The 18,187-nt window shown below is 53.5% G+C and overlaps 7 protein-coding genes across 7 annotated transcripts; 3 read left to right on the plus strand and 4 right to left on the minus strand.

The window, feature by feature from the left end:
- Positions 1-883: 883 nt before the first annotated feature.
- MYCFIDRAFT_193051 (uncharacterized protein) lies at positions 884-3,088 on the minus strand (the record flags this gene model as incomplete). Its single annotated transcript, XM_007923641.1, has 1 exon — positions 884-3,088. One exon carries the CDS (start codon positions 3,086-3,088, stop codon positions 884-886), a length of 2,205 nt encoding a protein of 734 aa, XP_007921832.1.
- Positions 3,089-4,122: 1,034 nt separating this feature from the next.
- On the plus strand, positions 4,123-5,335 carry MYCFIDRAFT_181416 (uncharacterized protein). The gene has a single exon (XM_007923643.1). It carries the CDS (start codon positions 4,220-4,222, stop codon positions 5,024-5,026), a length of 807 nt encoding a protein of 268 aa, XP_007921834.1. The 5' UTR covers positions 4,123-4,219; the 3' UTR covers positions 5,027-5,335.
- MYCFIDRAFT_201760 (uncharacterized protein) lies at positions 4,123-7,614 on the minus strand (the record flags this gene model as incomplete). Its single annotated transcript, XM_007923642.1, has 2 exons — positions 4,123-5,258; positions 5,871-7,614. 2 exons carry the CDS (start codon positions 7,612-7,614, stop codon positions 5,197-5,199), a joined length of 1,806 nt encoding a protein of 601 aa, XP_007921833.1. The 3' UTR covers positions 4,123-5,196.
- A 197-nt stretch (positions 7,615-7,811) lies between these two features.
- On the plus strand, positions 7,812-10,210 carry MYCFIDRAFT_55530 (uncharacterized protein). The gene has a single exon (XM_007921972.1). It carries the CDS (start codon positions 7,888-7,890, stop codon positions 10,063-10,065), a length of 2,178 nt encoding a protein of 725 aa, XP_007920163.1. The 5' UTR covers positions 7,812-7,887; the 3' UTR covers positions 10,066-10,210.
- A 660-nt stretch (positions 10,211-10,870) lies between these two features.
- Positions 10,871-13,428, minus strand: MYCFIDRAFT_193055 (uncharacterized protein; the record flags this gene model as incomplete). The annotated part of the gene is made up of 2 exons (XM_007923644.1): positions 10,871-10,886; positions 10,949-13,428. 2 exons carry the CDS (start codon positions 13,426-13,428, stop codon positions 10,871-10,873), a joined length of 2,496 nt encoding a protein of 831 aa, XP_007921835.1.
- A 552-nt stretch (positions 13,429-13,980) lies between these two features.
- Positions 13,981-15,083, plus strand: CDC2 (cell division control protein 2; the record flags this gene model as incomplete). Its single annotated transcript, XM_007922069.1, has 3 exons — positions 13,981-14,017; positions 14,084-14,421; positions 14,472-15,083. The coding sequence occupies 3 exons, from the start codon at positions 13,981-13,983 to the stop codon at positions 15,081-15,083; spliced, it is 987 nt and encodes a 328-aa protein (XP_007920260.1).
- Positions 15,084-15,583: 500 nt separating this feature from the next.
- On the minus strand, positions 15,584-16,636 carry MYCFIDRAFT_76411 (uncharacterized protein; the record flags this gene model as incomplete). The annotated part of the gene is made up of 3 exons (XM_007922265.1): positions 15,584-16,053; positions 16,108-16,339; positions 16,397-16,636. Coding segments are annotated over 3 exons (942 nt in total), but the record flags the coding sequence as incomplete, so codon positions are not given.
- Positions 16,637-18,187: the final 1,551 nt, after the last annotated feature.

Raw genomic sequence — 18,187 nt, forward strand, 5'->3', positions numbered from 1 at the left:
CCAGTGTGCCTGTACAATTCTGCGTGGTGTGCTGCAGCCATCGTCATCGGCGCAGCAGCTCATCAATCATGCGAACTATACACTGTCAATGCATAAAAGCTGCAGTGAGAGCTGCAATGTAACCACAACAGCATGCAAGATCTGCTGGCTGTTTGCATGTCAGCACTACTGTATCGCTACCTGCTGGAAGGATATCACAAGCAGTTGAGCGAAATCCTGAAAGCGCTAAGTTACCGAACGCGATCGATGTTTTGCCTGCACGAATCCTTTCGAATTTCCTTGATTCGCTGCTGCAGAAAAGCTACTTCAGGAACTGCACCAGAAAACGCCACCTCCCCTGTCTTCCCGACGTCCCGTCCGCCTCGCTCACACATGGCTGCCGCCTGCGATCAATGCCGGCAAGGCAGTCCGTCATCAAAAGGAGGTCGATCAACACTGTCCATCATTTCTGCACTGCTGTATGCATTCGAGCCTTTTCCGTACTGTTCAACACTCAGCTGCTTTGCTGTGTAGCTGAAATAGTGTCCTGGCCTGGACCACGAATGTTTCGAAGGATTGCAATGTCAACGAAGCAACCAAATAATACGAGAGTCTTCAACTGCGGACATGACCCCGTGCCCAGACAACATTCCTGAAGCATGAAAATTGTCCTTGCTCAGCAGGAGGCCTGATGAAAGCGACAGCACAATGCGGCCAGAACCGAATAATGTCTCAGCCCAGCACACACTTCAAAATTGTTCTTCATGTCAGCTGCCCCTGTTCGCAGTGACTACACCAGCATGGTTCAATGCAGACATCTCCAGTCAGTAAATACGCTAGAACTCTCGAGAGCTGGAGGAAGCGGACAAGGCTATCAATTCTCACGTTCTATCTAACGAAAGGTCTACTGGAGCGCACCGCTCATCTCATACTCTTCACCGCCGTCACCTTGGTCCGCGTCAGTCACAAAGTCATCATCAAAGTCACCCGAGCGATAATCAATCCGCCCCTCGTCCGCAGCCAGATCTTGCCCTACGGGATCATCGTATTCGTCTATTTCATCGATCTCGGTCTCTTCAGCGATAGTGTCCAGTGTTGGCCGGTTTTGAGCAGTTGCTCTCCTCCTCCCTCGCCTCCGTGGGACAGGTTCGGCATACTCTTCCTCCTGTAAGGCAGCCGCAAGCGCTGCATCATTATCTGTATTGGATGTGTCATTCTGAGTGACCTCTCCGCCGGCATCAGCTGTGTCTCCGCCGCCACCAAAGAACTCCTCTCGCCTATCCGTATTTACGCTCGCGTGCAACTTTGGTCTGTAGCGCAGTGGATCGGAAACCGAAAGCCCACTTGATCGGGAAACTCTTACTTGCCCAGGACCACGCCGTGGCATCGTAGGAGGAGATGCCGCGGGACCACGCGGTGCCGCTCTCGCGGGCTTTGGACGCGATGGCGCTGCTGGACGCAATGCAGCTCTCGCCGCTTCTGCAGCTTCTCGTTCTCTCCTCCTGGCTTGAGCCCATGCCAGACTTCCGTAGCCGATAGTCGGCCGTGTCGTACTTGTACCAGGCTTGAAGTATCCTCGGGAGCCCAGATGGTTTTGAGTAGCCTCGTTGTCCTCATTTCGTTGTCTCCACGTCTTGAAACCAGGTCGATCTGTTGTGGTCTGAGGTACTGTTGGCAGAGGTTGAGCGCCGCTGGTGTACAGATCTTCTTCGTCGTCGCCCAAGAAGGGCATAGCCTTTGGCAACGCTGGCGCAACCTTCTTAAGAATGCCTTTTAATCCTGGCCCTTTCTTTGCACCAGGTTTCTGCCAAGGTTTGCATCCGGCGTCGAGCTTCCTCCATCTATCCCATTTCGTTGACACGAAGTGCAAAGCTTCACTAATGCTGAATCTCTTAGCAGGATCGAAGATGAGTAGCTTCTCGAGACACACTCGCAGACTCAAGCTGTAAGACTGTGGAAACATATGTGCTTGCCATCGGTCCTTGCCTTCCCGCGCCAGTTCCAGCGAGCGCATCGCAAACCCACGAGCTTTGCTATATGGCTCATAGACCTCCTCTCTACTTTCTGGAACGTAGGCGCCACCCATCAGGGCTACCACGACAGCACCGATCGACCAAAGGTCGGATCTGCCTCCGAAAGGCTCGCTTGCTTCGTCCTCTAGACCACGTTGGTCCAAAAACCTCAACATGCTGCGAGGAGACAAGTTCAGGACCTCAGGATCCCGGCTGATATACCAGGAGAGCTCTGGAGCCTCGAAATCCTCCTGACCTTGGCCTTCGGGCGCTTTGAAAAGATTGATATTCTGTCGACGTTCGAGGCTATTCCGCTCGTGAAGCAGTCTGCAGCGTGTGAAGTTTCCCAACTTCACTTGTCCATAGACCTGTCCTTCGCGTGGAGCGGTCAGGAAAATTGTGTCTGGATTGATGTTATTATGAACGATGGGAGTCCAGTTGGGTTCTTCCATGGCCCATGGATCAACTTCGGTTCGTCCTTCATGCAGCCACAGTACAGCTCGCAACAGAGAAGTGAGGACGTGCCAAACGAAAGGCTCCTCGACGCCTGCAGGAGTTTGAGCAAGGATTCGGCCGATCGTGTTGGGCTTCCCATCGCAATACTCCCACGCTTCCCAGTGCGTTGGGCCCCTTTCGGCTCCAGTCTTGTCGCCTAGCGTCGTGAAGTCGAGCAGTCGTACCAAATATTGGTTCTGAAGCTTTCTATACATGCTGTAAATGGCCTCCCAATCCACCTCGCCTGGCTTCTCTGCTAACTCCTTGGCGACAGCTCGAACAAGGTTATTGTTCCTGTCTCGGACGTTCACGAACCATTCCCTTTGGCGGTCTTCTCGCCATGGGGATGATGGTCCTTCGTCCAGAGTGATTCTTGCTCTTTTGGAAGGCCTGAAGCCTTTGCCGGGTCCAGGCACTAGATTGCTCTCAGCCAGCCTTTTCTTGCTTGGATTGAGAAGAGCAGTGAGCTTGGGCGGCGAAGCTGGGAACGCGCCTGGGAGGTTTTTATTTGGTCGGCCATTCCCAGCCTTGGCATTCCTCAGTCGTTGCTTCAGTGGGGGTGTTGGCGGAGGCGACAGGCTTGGTAACCTGTATTCGACCATATTTGCTGCTTTTCCTGCTTTTGATTTGTGCGAAGTAATGAGAAAGGGCCGTGATGAGAAAGGGCATTGGGGAGAAGATGTGCAGCTGCTGATACACAAAGAAAAGCCATACCTGCTCCGCTTCCGGCGATGATATTGGACTTACAAAGACTGCTTTCTCAATATCCAGCTCTTCTCCTTTGACTTCTCACAATGCCTAGCATCGTGGGAGTTCTGCTTCCTTGGTGTCGTGTAAACGGGACTTCTACTCTGTGTAGACTGGTCGCCCAGTCGGTAGATGTGCAGATTGGCGACTTGAATATTCACAGCAGGTCCTCATGAGCGAGCAACACATCTCAGCGAGATAGCTATCTCCCTACCGCTGTTGTAAAGCATTGAACAGCATCATCTCTGGAAGAGAGACTGGCGTGTTGGCCAGCAATGGGTTCCCACTGCGGCAGCAACGATTGGGCACACGCAGAGCAAGATGACATGCTCACCAACCGTCTGGGATGCAGTCGAAAATACGACATGTTTCATCAGTAAATTGAGTCGATGAATGTCAAGACTCAAAGATCAAATCACAGAGGTAGACGTAGACATCCGTTGCTACCGAAGTGCTTGGGCCAAGACTGCCAAGACTTTCCGAAAGGAAGGTCGGGCGAGCAAGCAAGCCAAACACCAAACACGTACGCCAATCTTCACGTGTGACGCAACGAATGGAAAAAGTGCATCGTGTTCCTGACTCTTATCTGTCGCGTCCCTAATAATGTGTCGGCCTCCGAGAGAAGCTATCGCACGCTGTGATACGCCCGGAAAACTACGTTCACGCCGACGCCGACGTCTCACACCGCCAGCTCAACCATGATGGATGAGTTGCTAGCACCTTCTGTGGGAATGCCGTAGTGAAGCCATCCTGCATGCCTAGGCAAGTGTGTGCTGCTTCCCGTACGTTATTCACAGCAGCCAAGTCATTCTTTGTTTCTGATTGTGTCACCATCATAACCCCATACATCCTAATCTACCAGCTCAACCACAACCTAGCAAACAACAATCGCCGATAAGATTCCCATTGCAAGATTCCTCGATAAAATATACATCACAGATATCAAGAGCCATCCCGCCCATCGTCGACTTCTGCTCACACCAAAAATGGCACCCACGATCTACTGCGTGAGACACGCTCAAGGCTATCACAATCTCTGCGTGGAAAATCACCACATGCCAGATCCAGACCTGACCGAACTTGGAGAAGAGCAATGCCGTAACCTCCAAAAAAACTTCCCCCACCACGACAAGATCGACCTAATCGTAGCCTCACCCATACGGCGAACCCTGCACACAGCGCTCCTGAGCTTCCACGACACAATCCAGCGCAAAGGCCTCAAAGTCATCGCCTTGTCAGAACTCCAGGAAACTTCCGACCTCCCCTGCGACACGGGCTCGGAAAAATCCAAGCTCGAAAAAGAATTCGCCAACCAACCCGTCGACCTTTCCCTCGTCCCCGATGGCTGGAACTGCAAGCGAGGAAAATGGTCACCCACATCCCAAGCAATCCAAGCCCGAGCACGCCAAGCACGCCAATGGCTCAAAAGCCGTGAAGAGAAGAACATCGTCGTCGTCACACACGGAGGCTTCCTACACTACTTCACAAAAGATTGGGATGCTTTTGAACAAAGCGCGGGCACCGGGTGGCAGAATACGGAGTTTCGGTGGTTCTATTTCAAGCAGGAACATGACGAGAAGGATGAGGAAGCTGATGTGGAGGAGTGGCCGGAAAGTAAGGTGAGGAGGAGGGGACGGGGACAACAGGATCGGGAGGAAGTAAGTAATTTGCAGAGGACTGCGGCGGCGGGTGAGAATGGTAGTAGTGCATCGACGTCGACGAGACAGGCTGCTATGGCTATTAATGCGCAGGCGGTGGAGGAGAGACCACATGTTATTCAGGCCAAGGTATAGCGATGAGCATATGTTTTGGCTCAAGGGCTGATGCTTGATACCGTAGCTAAAGGCGCTGGAGGATAAATGGAAGGACAATCTGCGTAAGGCCAAAGCGTGAGTCCAAGCAATCAATCATGCTCTGTGATGGTGAAGGAAGGAAGCGCGCAGGCTAAGCGTATGGGAAGGAGCTACGAACGCTTGCTTGAGGGGAGTTTTCCTGGGAAGGTATAACATAGCGCTGGGAGGTGACCTGGGAGCATGGAGCATAGAATGAGACATGATAGATGATAGACAGAACATCACGATGGAAAAGAATTACGATCTGGGAAAGAATACAGATTCTCAATGCGTTCGCGTTCCGGGTATCATAAAATGCTGATCAGTAACTATGCGCCAAGCAATGCAATGGATCCTCATCACTTCTTCGTGTTGTCTTATGTATGCTCTCATTGCTCTTCATTGGTGTATGCCTCGTGCAAAGGACTCCTTGGCCTATTGTCACTCTGACTTCTGAGTGTCGCCATTCTTGTTTTCCCAGTCCCTGAGCTCGGCGGAGTTGCCAAGGGTCTGGCTTGAGGTGAAGGTGAGGGTCTGCCGCTACCTGCGTACTTCGCACTGACTGTTTGGCGATGAGCGTCGCTTGTCAAGTTTGGCGTGGAAGTTCGTGAAGGTGTTTGCTGCTGGTGCATGGGCTGCTGGTGCTGACGTGGCGAGTATGAAGGCCTCATACCTGCCAGATTCGGCGAGAATCGTTCAGTCGTGCCGCGTACGAAGTCAAGCTTGGGAATCGGTTGTTCCTCGTACTCGTATGCCTCGTCATATGCAATCTCATGGCCAAAGCCTTCCGGTGAGAGGGACTCACGCACTGAGCGTGGTGAGCCACCATTGTCGCGAATGTATTCTTCGCTTCGACGCTTGATTGGTGACTCGTCGTAAGGGTCAAATCCGACACGCTTCATGGCATCGTGACGGAGACGCTGGCGATATGACTTGTCCGCTCCGGCTCCTGCAGTGGCGCTGTCTTCCAGAAAGAAGTTGAGCAGCTCATCCTCGATGGCGAGATGGGACTCTTGGCGGAATTGCTGGAGTGCAGACAGCTTAAGGAGCATTTCCAACAGAGATAGCGTCGTCTTGATGGGAGGACCGGTGCGCTTGTTTGGTGACATGGCCAATGCTGCAGAGTTCGCATTCAAAGAAGGCGCGCCTGCTGGTGAAGACGAGAGGTTGAGCTTCGCCAGAGCATCAGCGACGCTAGGATCGAGAGAAGTACACCGACTGTGGGGGTTGGAATCTGTCGGGAGCTCGTCTTCTGTGTCCGAGTCCTCTTCTTCCACATAGACTTCGAAGGCCATCCATTCCGGATCTAGGTCAGCAGGGAGCCGCCATAGGCCTGATTGCGATGGAGCAGTCGGCTTTTGTGGCGTACCTGCATTGGACTCTCGCTCCAGCTGAGCGTCAATCTCGCTCTGATGGCCCGCAGCTCCTTTGTCTCGGTCCTCATCTGGCGTGTGTGCTCGAGATTGAGAGCGCTGAAGCATGCGTCTAGGTGGCTCCGCATGAACATCGCGTTTTAGCAGCAAAACGGGATTGTTGGTCTCACCATCACCGCCAATGTTGAGGATTTTGCCGGTGTCTGCATAGAATATTTTTGAGATCTCGTGAATCGGCACAACATCGCGAAGACCGGCATTTGCAACATCATCGCAAGCTCCGGGCTGAGGCTCGTCATCCTCGAAAGAGTGTACTCTGTCATCGTCCAGGTCTTCGATGATGGCGAGCTGGTAGGCAAATTCGGAGGCTTTGGCATCTGCTGGAATAGTGTTATCATTGTAACAGTCAGTTTCCGGAGGCTCGCCTGGTCGAGTGTAAAGCTGGTCGAGCGGGACACGCCATAGCTTCACTCGCGCCTTGTGGATGACTTCTTTCCAGGTCGTTTCACGCACACCACGTTCGTCGACAGGTCGTGCGGCGTGACCGGCGAAGAGCATATACATAGTGAGGACATATGTGGGGCCTACCTGCTGGCGGCTTGTCGGGGTGCCACCGAATTGGGCATCAGCAGAAGACAAGAAGGTCGATGCTTGCAAAAGGCGGCTGGGGCTGATGGTGCCCGACAGCTTCGTAGACAGATTCACGCCGGAAGTTGTGATGGCGAGATTGATGAGCGGGACGGCGTCCTCGATGCGCGCCAACAGCAGCTTCATCTGGTTGACGATGGCCTTCAGCTCGGCATCGGTCTCTTCGCGAGACTTGGACAGGATGGCTTTGCGCTGGGTAAGCTCTTCGTGTGTGGCTGCCATTTGTAGGCGCTGGCCCAGCTTCTGCATTTCGTAGCGAATGTCCTTGCAGAGACTCACGGCTGATTCGAGCGATGTATTGCCACGCGCGGCAATCAGCTCTATCATGTCAATAGCAGGCGAGATGACGCGGATCTTGGATTCGAGGCGGAATTGCAGCTGTCGCAATTCCTCGCGGTCGCGACTTTTGGGCGCCTGCTTCAGCAAGCGGCCACATTCTTTCAGGGCATAGCCAGTGGTGATGGAGATGCCCGACCTGATGGCGTAATGCACTGCCTGTTGCGTGACTCTTGACAGGAGGATCTCCATGTCTGGTCAGGTCAGTGGAGTGGTGTTCACGCGCTGAGCCACCAGACGGCAGACGACGTGAAGAGAAGTCGCCGGGGCACGTCAGCCACAGTGGCTTGCTGGCGCCCCTCGCTTCGATATGGAAAGTTTTTTAACCCTGGCACTTCTTTACATTTACCCCTCTGGGCTTCAGACACCGCGTTGTTTGCAAAAGTGACCACACCTCCGTTTCTTCCTCTCCTGCCCGCATACATCACCGCCGAATCGTCGCATATCGATTGACTCAACGGCAGCATGGCGAACGACCAGCCGCCAGACTCGTGGGAGGATGAGCATCTCGCCCAGCAGACGCAGCAGCAGATGAACTTTCAGAGCAGTGCCGCGCCTGCACGCCCGAACACATTCGTCCCCGGCGCAAACTCATTCACACCAGGCGCACAATCCTTCCAGCCAGCCCAGCAGTACCAGCAATATGGCTACGGCCAGCAATATGGACAATACCAGCAGTATGGACAATATCAACAGTACGGCTATGCACAGGGCCAAGGCCAGACATATGCGCAGTACGGTCAGCAGGGTGGAAACTATGGGAACAGCTCTCAACAATACCCGCAACCAGCACAACAGCAGTCATATGTTCCTCCCCACCAGAGGCAACAGCAGCAGCAGACCCCCATGATCGCCAAGCGAGGCGAGGCACTTCCATCAGGCAACCAGCAGCCTGCAGCGCCAAAGCCTGCAGCCTCAAATGGCGCAGTGAAGACGCTCTCCCTGAGCGCTGCTGATACTGGCGCTACAAAGCCGAAGGTCGAGAAGACTGGTGGCACCAAGGTCCTGTCTCTTGGCGGCACATCTGCACCTCCCTCCACAGCCCAAGAGAAGGAGAAGCCGAAGGAGGCCATCTCCAAAGATGCACCTGCCGCAGGTAACAAAGTCGCAGCCGCCAAGGCTGTAGAGAAGACAGGCGAATCTAGTGCAGCGGGCAGCGGCAGAGCTTCGCCAACTCCTTCTGGATCTGGACGCTCATCTCCATCCCGGGCTGAGACCAAGGCTGAAGCTCGCCGGGCTGATCTGGTTGCACAGGAACAAGCGAACGAGGTTGATGAGGAGGAGCTCAAGGAGATGTACGGAAAAGAGCACGTTAATGTCATCTTCTTGGGACATGTTGATGCAGGCAAGAGTACTTTGGGAGGAAGCATTCTCTACGCAACTGGTATGGTAGATGAGAGAACTATGGAGAAGTACAAACGGGACGCAAAAGATCTTGGGCGAGAGTCATGGTACTTGTCATGGGCTCTGGACCAGACAAAGGAAGAACGAGCCAAGGGAAAGACAGTCGAGGTTGGTCGAGGATTCTTTGAAACAGAAAAGCGACGGTACTCCATCCTTGACGCACCTGGACACAAGACCTATGTGCCAAACATGGTGTCTGGTGCTTCGCAGGCAGACATCGGAGTTCTTGTCATTTCTGCTCGTAAGGGTGAGTACGAGACAGGGTTCGAGAAGGGTGGCCAGACTCGTGAGCACGCCATGCTTGCAAAGACCCAAGGTGTGAACAAGCTAGTGATTGCTGTCAACAAGATGGATGACCCCACCGTGAACTGGTCAGAGGAACGATACAAGGAGTGCACGGCTAAATTGATCGCCTTCTTGAAGGGTCTTGGTTACAACCCCAAGACCGACCTTACCATCATGCCTATCTCCGCACAGACCACAGTCGGAATCAAGACACGAGTACCAAAGGAGACTGCACCATGGTACGATGGCCCATCACTGTTGGAGTACCTCGACTCCATGCAGCAGCTCGAACGGAAGCTCACTTCGCCATTCATGATGCCCATTGCCGCCAAGTATCGAGATCTTGGAACCATGATTGAAGGCAAGATCGAAGCAGGTGTCATCAAGAAGGAGAACAAATACTTGATGATGCCAAACCGCGCCGAGATCACCATCTCCGCATTGTACGGGGAGACTGAGGACGAAATTCCACACGCTACTTGCGGTGACCAAGTCCGCATTCGTATCAAGGGAGCTGAAGAAGAAGACATTCTGCCCGGATTCGTGCTCTGCTCACCGAAACGCCCCGTACACTGCGTCAACCAATTCGAAGCTCAAATCAGATTACTGGAGCTGAAGTCCATCCTGTCGGCCGGCTTCAACTGCGTCCTGCACGTCCACTCCGCCACCGAAGAAGTCACCTTCGCAGCTCTGCTCCACAAGTTAGAGCCAAAAACCAACCGCAAGTCGAAGAAGCCTCCGGGCTTCGCTAAGCAGGGCATGAACATCATCGCAAGACTACAGGTTACTGGTGCCGCTGGCGCCGTATGTGTGGAACGATTCGAAGACTACCCGCAGCTTGGACGATTTACGCTGAGAGATCAGGGTCAGACGATTGCCATCGGCAAGATCACAAAGCTGATCACGGATGCAGCTGAGGCAGCTGAGGGTTCTATCCAGAACACTGCGCCGTAAATCAGGACACCTTGTGTCGCCATAGGTGAAGACCAACGAAGTGAAATGATGGCACGGCGTGGGTCGATGAAGAAACGGCCTGGGTGGAAGGAGGTCGTACTTAGCATAGGTATCTATCAACAATGAATCTTAGAGTGGTCTCAAATATCCAAAGTCTTGTCGATTGTACGTTCAACGCGCTCATACTCCAAAGACTGACGATCCGATACCCCCCAAACACTGAGTAACGTCAAGAGATGAATCCCCGGCCTCTCAATCGCTTTCAAGCCAGTCAGGCTCCATGTCCTGGTCAATGTCTGGGTCCTCAGAAGGCAGAGAATCTTTGTCGCCCTGCTCCTCCTCTGATGCCTTCGAAGCTTGACGTCCATTTTCTGAATGACTTGGCGATCTTGTCGTCATCCGAGTTTGCGCTGGCTGTGCTACGTTGTCGGTGAGCTCTTGTTGCGTGTCCACCTCCATACCCGTGTCTGTAGCTGGCATATCACGGTCTTGCGCAGGCGGCTTAGTCGATATATGTGGTGCCGCTTCTCCCATGCTGTGCTCTTCAGTCTCATCCCCGAAAAGGTCCTCGTCATCATTCTCGTCTTCAGGTAGGAAGCCTCCTCGATTGTGGGAAACTTCTTCATGGATAAGAGGCTCGTCGTCGTCATGTCCAGTGTTGTTTCTTCCACCCAGAAAGCCACCCTCGTGGTCCTCCTCGACCATGAAACCGCCGGCTCCTTCGTCGTCCTCGGCATTATCGCCAGGTACGAAACCACCGCCATCTTCATCTTCGACCATGAAGCCCCCACCGCCATCCTTGCTGTCAAAGAAGCCTCCACCTTCAAGATTGTGCGTATCAAAGTCTTGCTGCATTTTGTCTTCACGCTCAGCCTCGGCATACTCATCCTCTTCCAGCGTTTCCATATCTGTATCACTATCGTGCTTTCGCTTGGGCTTCCGTGTAGGCTTGGATCCCATATTCAGCTCTGTCAACGTGAATTGACCTGCCGTAATGAGTGGGGCGTCATCAGCTTGCCCAAGCAAGAGTCCATGCGCATCATCCATGAACTCGTTGCCTTCGTCTGCCATCTGCTCGGAAGATTCTGCAGAAGGATCTGCATACGAACTAACTCTTTCCGCGACACGCAGGCCAGTCAAAAATCGCTTCCACATTTTCAAAGCCATCAAACTTCTTGCCCTAGATGCTTCTTCCTCCATCTCATCTTCGATACCATTGATAACCGCCCAGACCGCATCAGCATATTGTTCCGCGACAACGACACCATCGATAACTGCTGTGCCATGCCGACCTTGGAATTTGAAACCAGTTACCGCATCCGCAGAATCGACTTTCAGAAGCCGTGCAGCTCTCTGAGCAAGCAGATGTCTAATGTGCGTGCCACCTGGCGGTACCATTGAAGGCACATATATGTCTAAATTGCCATAGACATTTCTCGGTACGCGACCGCGCTGTACTGGGGGCGGCATGTAAAGCTGAGTCTGGAAGGGAGCATATAGAGGAGTCGTCGCTGCTTCTTCGTCCTCGTCATCGACTAACACATGCCGCCTCGTGCGTGCAGCAACATGCTTCAGTGGTTGCTCACCCTCCTTGATCTCGCGACCCACACGATACCACTTGTCCGCGCTTTTGCACACCTGGACATCTTGTCTACGAAATACGGGCTCCAGTCGAGGTTTGGCAGCTGTTCCAGCGTTCACTTTTCCCATTTCGCGTCTGGGATGGATTGTCTCGTGTCGTTTGAGATGGCGTTCTAGTGCATAATATGGATGATCTTTGAAGTCGAGAACGTTGCTGGGCATCCCCTCTCTCGCTTCTTTCTGTGCCAGCTCAGCATCCTCGACCTGTTCACGATCAAGCTTCCCACCGCGTCGTCGGAAGAATCGCATGACTGCCTTCCACCACTTTGCGCCATTCTGTGATGCTTCTACCCGATGTCGGCGAGTCTTCGCGTTGAAGGCTTTGGCGTAGCGTCTGGTCACGTCACGAGCAGTGCCATCGTCTTCGCAAGCTATAACATAACTCAATTGCCCAAGATCGTACGAAGCTGGAGGCTCCAATTTCGAGGCCTTGTTGACCGTGTTCGTCACTACTGCGTCGACAGCAATCCATTTCTGCTGCGCCTCGTTGAAAGCCTCTACCCAGAAAACAGGATACTGCAGTTTAGGGGCAGATTTAGTCTTCTTCTTCACAACCTGCGGCTTGCTTGATTCAGCAGCAAAGTCCGGCTGACCAAGACGTCTTCGCACTGAAGGGACTTTGCCTATAGTCTTGGAATTGCTGATAGATTTGTCGTCGTTGCTGCTGATCTTGATGGGAGAGGACGTCTGTGCGGAAAAGACTCTGTTCGGTGTGCTCCTCGCTTTGCTGGGTGTGCTGGACTTCGGAGCACTGCTGAACGGCAGCGGTTGTAATGAACAAACTATGCGAGCGTCGACGCCAACTGAGCGAAGCAACGTGCAAAAGAGTTGATTACCAAGATCCTGCGACCCTTCAAGATCCTTGGCCGCTAAGACGAAGTCGGAGCTATCAGTAGGTGTAAGTCCTGTCTCGCGAACCTCAGGCATGTCTCCATCGATATTCCAATGAGGCTTCATCAGTCCTGAACCAGTCACTCGGTATTCGGCATTGAAATTATTCACCGCCTGTTCAAGCCCGTCCATGAAAGACCGATTCCGCTGGAATTGTGTATCATTCTGTTTTGGATTCAAATATGACACAGTCTTCGAGCTTAGTACAGAGCGAACGTGGCGTTGAGCTGCAGCATTGTTGCATCTTCCATTAACGTACATGCAGTGACCAAGTAGGCATAGAAGATGAAGCTTGTGTACAAGCAGTCGATGCGCCTTCTCAACGGCCGTTCCGGGTTTGCGCCTGGGCAGGGCACTCTTTCTAGTGCTGCTCTCGGGCTCGACAGCAATAGACAAATCTTCTATGCCGTCCACTGATCCGTCGGAAACGTTGCCAACGCGATCGACATCAACATCTTCAAACTCTAGATCGCTTCCTTCCGACTCTGAAGAGTCCTGCACAGTCTGTAGCCTTGCCGGTTCTTGTGTAACGGGTGCCAAGGGTGTTGCAGAGACAGGCGAAGAAGGAGTGACCACATCTGCTGACTGGACCTCAACATCTGCCGGCCTCTCTAATCTCGGATTTGGAGCGACTCGTCTCCTCTTTAGCGGTCGATGTTCGGATGCAGCTTCTGCAGCTTCTGCCTCTGCTACCATGGATGTGTAGACATCAGCAACGTCATCGTCAGTATATGTTGATGCGCCTGGCCGCTTTGACCGTGTCGCAGGAGCTCTCGCAGCGCTCGCCGTCGACCTGACGGCAGCCTTGCCTTTACCTCTGCCTGGAGCCATGGCTGTGTCGGAATTGAGCCTCAAGACAGTGCAAGGAGGCTGGTAACGCGCTCATGTCACCATATCACGTGTCGGCAAGAGCATGTGATAGTGTGTCCGAGATGGGACTGGCGTCAGGCTTGCGCGCTGAGCATCATCGGGCATGAAATGAGAGCCTGCGTGTTCTTCAGATGTTGCCGAGTTTGTTGATATGCAGTGATATTATAGCTAGAATTGAAAGAGTCAGGTCTTGTTCTGACGTAGGGAAGCTTGTCGCGCTTTCCCGGGGCGTTGCGCGATGCGGGCCGCTTGTGTTGACTTGGGGCCAGGGCGCGACAACAAATCATGAATTGAAAGGCTTTCAAGCAACAACTCCCAGCGTCTTGACTGCTGACGGCGCCTTCGCGACTCTTCTCCCGCGCCTGGATGGAGACTTTTCATCACCCACCGACCCTTCTCTGAGACAAGTCGTCCGCCGCCGCCTCCTGAGACAGAGACACTTCCGCCAAAGGAACACACCACCCAGCACAACAACCCACTCGGCCGCACAGGACTGTCGACTAATCAATCAAAATGGAGAACTACCAGAAGATGGAGAAGGTCGGCGAGGGTAAGTCACTGTGGGCATGAGGAAGACGCATTGGGCGCAATGCTGATCGCTCTCCAATGGCTGCAGGCACGTACGGTGTTGTGTACAAGGCGCGCGACTTGACTACTCCCGACCACCGCATCGTCGCCCTCAAGAAGATCCGACTCGAAGCGGAAGATGAAGGCGTACCGTCCACAGCAATTCGCGAGATCAGTCTCATGAAAGAGATGCAGGATCCCAGTGTGTTGCGCTTGCTTAACATTGTGCACGCCGACGGCCACAAGCTGTACCTGGTCTTCGAGTTCATGGACCTCGATTTGAAGAAGTACATGGAGGCTCTGCCGGTCAGCCAAGGTGGGCGTGGCAAGCCATTGCCTGAAGGCGTACTCGAGGGCAGAGGACACTTTGGCCTTGGTGCAGAAATGGTACGGAATGCGATCGTTACTTGTCGCAAGCAATACTGACATCCGCTCAGGTCAAGAAGTTTACTCACCAGCTACTGTCCGGAATCCGCTATTGCCACTCGCACCGTGTCCTCCACCGCGACTTGAAGCCACAGAACCTTCTAATTGACAAGGAGGGCAACCTCAAGATTGGCGACTTCGGTCTCGCCCGTGCCTTCGGTGTGCCTCTGCGAACATACACTCACGAAGTCGTGACCCTTTGGTACCGTGCCCCAGAAATCCTGCTCGGCGGTCGGCAATACAGTACCGGTGTAGACATGTGGTCAGTAGGCTGCATCTTCGCCGAAATGGCCACCCGCAAGCCTCTCTTCCCCGGCGACTCAGAAATCGACGAGATCTTCAAAATCTTCCGTCTGCTCGGCACACCCACAGAGCAGGAATGGCCAGGCGTCACAAGCTTCCCCGACTTCAAGTCAAGTTTCCCCAAGTGGGAGCGCAAGCAGGACGATGAACTTGTAAACGCGGATGGTGTTAAGGTTCTCGGTGACGAGGGATTAAATCTGCTCGACGCGCTTCTGGTCTACGACCCAGCTGGACGCATGAGTGCCAAGCAGGCTGTGCATCACCCATACTTCACAGATGGCACCAAGATGTACAACAGCCGCACGAATGGGTTTCACTGAGGTTGCAGAGGTGATGTGACAGGAGGTATTTCATACGAGACTATGAGATTATGCGGTTGGGGAAAGGCTGGGTAAAATGGCAGCAGTGAATGCTGATGACCGAGGAGGTAAGGCTGTTCACACTGTTGTCTCGTATGTTACAAATCACTGGGCTGGAAAGGCGTGATATGTTGGTTCAGAGCATACACTTTGGTTGGGATATCGGCGTTTAATGCGGTAGACTTGCTAAGGCCGCGCGATGCATTTGACCGGGCGTGATGCGCAAAGGGCTTTTCAAACACTTGCATGCATGAGACTTGAAACTTTGAAACTGTATAACTTCAGACTTCCACAATTGATGCCTGGTTTCTTCTTTTCTCTTGCTGCTAATGCCGCTGCTTTTGGTGACGCGTCTCGCCACTGCTCTATCATATCTCTGTTTCGTTACTTCATGCAATGTTGTGTCTCGTGACTGTATGCTTTCGACGCAGCCGTCATTCTCAAAGCGTAGGTTGAGCAAGTCAATGCGCCTTCAAGATCTGGCCACCCTCGAACGTCTCGCCTGGCTCAAGCTTCTGCCAGCCATCAACGGCGCCGACCTCTACGCAGACCATATTCTTGTAGCCGTCTTTTGGCTCAAAGTCTCCCATGCCCTTTGCTTTCTCGATCCATGGGTTCCACACGACAGAGTCCTCGAGGTTGTCTCTCACGACATCCAAATGCGGCTTCCCATCCACCACGATCGAAGTCGTGTCCTGCTTGATCGACTTGTAGACGCGGTCAACCTCGCCAGTGATCTTGATCTGTGGATCTGTCTGCTGGTGCTCGGTTGCGTTCAGCATCTTGTCAATATAGGTGACGCTGCCGAGACCTGTGATGACAGTCTTGCTGATGTCGGAAACGGAGAAGTAGGAATGGAGAAGCATTTGGAACTCAAAGCTCTCCTTGCCTTGATTGCGCACGTTGAGCATTGTTTGCAGGCCGTCCTTGCCTGGGACTTGTAAGCTATGTGTGCCAGTTCGCAGTTCCTGCTGCCCAAACTTACCCAGTGTGACGGAGTATACTAGGCCAAACTCGTATGGCCACGCTTTCTTCGCTTCAGGAGCAAGGTTGGAGGAAGAGAGACCGAAATCGAGCTTGACGCTGTCATCGCCGCCCTTTGCCAAGAGGCCAGATTCGCTGCTTGAGCGACCTAGGTATTCCCATTGTGAGTTGCGGGCGAAGCCGTGCTGTGGCAGACCGCCGGTGGCATGATCTTTGGGTGGAGGACCGAAGGCCTGTTATTCCATCAGCAATGTTCCATCATGTTTGTCCATTCCCAAGATTCCTCTTACTGGAAAGACTACGGGAATGCCGCCTCTCACAGGCTTGCTGCCATCAAGCTTTGCAGCAGTGCTGAGCCAAAGGCGCTCTTTGCCGTTGCTCTTCCAGCTCGTCACGGTAGCTCCATAGAGAAGCACTTCGACAGAATCGCCAGTTGGCAGAGTCGCCGTGACTTTGTCGGACTCAGCGTGAACGCTGGGTTGTGGGCCGGTGGTGGACGGCGAGATGGCGGCAGGACGCTTCGGACGATCTGTCGGGTGTTAGTCTTGCTCTTGGCCTCACTGGGAGGAGGAACATACCCATCGTTAGCTCGTGAATGGAGGGACACAAACGCAGTCGTGGATGAGTGTAGAGGTCAGGTCAAGTGGAGAGAAAGACAGCCTGCGAGCAGTGACACTTATTTGTTGACTGATTCAAGATTGATGCACCGCTACGTGATGTGATGGTGGGGCTCTCGGACGTTTCAGATGTTGCCCTGCATTCGTCCAGCCATTGGGGCTTCACCGCGAGCGAACATCAACGAGGGAACAAGCCAAAATGGGCCTCCAAAAGGTGCATATCAACTCTACGAAATGTGCATGACGAAAATCGATCCGGCACTCGGCCATCTGCCAAATAGGAAGTCGCCTTCGAGCCGAACACCGCTGGTATTATTGCTACGTACAGAGCTCTATTATCCCTGTGCATCACCGTGCCCGCCTCCCAGCCTCGTGCACTTCCTTGCGAATCTCGAACAAGACATCATCAAACTGCCGCTCCTCCTCTTGCGACCCCAAAATCATGCTCTTACAATCCGACAAGATGCCGCGTAGGCGTCCAAGGATGCTAGAAGGCTGTGCTATCGGTCGACCATGCGTGGCTTGTTGACGCTCGCCGATATCTGCTGCAGCTGCTTGACCACCAGCCTCGTTGTCATCAGTATGCACGTCAGGCTCAGAGCGTCGAGTGGACCGTGATGATCGAAGACTCTCTCGCGAACGTAAGGCATCTTGCGAAAGCTGCACCTCGCGCTTTTTTCGAGCTTTGCGAGGCGCCGGCGTGTCTTCAATCCTACTTGTCACAGTCTCGCCCCCTGAGCTTCTGGTGCTCACTGCGGATGCGCTTCGCTTGAGACCAGCCACTGGAGCGACAGATGGTCTGCTGGAATCTTGAGAGCTTGCCTTCTTGGGAGGCTTGCCACGTCCTCGCTTGGCAGGCGCAACTGGCTCGGCTGGGCCGTCTTCAACGGGCGCCGCCTCCTTTGATTGCGCCGAAGGACTCGCCTCACGCGGTTGCTGAGAGCTGGCAGATGAAGGCACATTTCGTTGTGCAACTACGATCTCCTCTCCAATGTCATCGTCATCATTTTGGCTGGTTCGACAAATCATTGACATGAGTCTATGATATGGAGATTTTGGCTCTTTCTTCCGCGGAGTGAGAGCGGTCTCGGACACGCGCTTGCGCTTCCTGGTCGTCCTCGAACCTTCCACTCCGTCTGTTCCAGCGTCCGATGGCGTGGCTTCAGAAGCACTTCCAACTCCCACGATCGAGTTTTCGATTCGAGAGGGAGTCTCAGGGGCATCTTCTGATCCACTCGTGCCTCTCGGATATTGATCGGTTGATGGTAGAATCGCTGTCTGATCGCCTTCCGCCTCTGCCTCTTCCCGCTGAAGCTGCGCATTGGGTAGATGAGTGTCGGAAGGCAAGTCGGAAGGCAAGTCGGAAGGTTCTTGACCTTCCGTGTCGGCCGTATCGTCTGTTAGCTGTCGTACTTCAGCTGCGATATCGTGCGCAGTGGCAAAATCCTCGGCCGTTGTACCTTC

The sequence above is a fragment of the Pseudocercospora fijiensis genome (genome assembly GCF_000340215.1).
Source record: "Pseudocercospora fijiensis CIRAD86 unplaced genomic scaffold MYCFIscaffold_1, whole genome shotgun sequence".
Taxonomy (NCBI): domain Eukaryota; kingdom Fungi; phylum Ascomycota; class Dothideomycetes; order Mycosphaerellales; family Mycosphaerellaceae; genus Pseudocercospora; species Pseudocercospora fijiensis.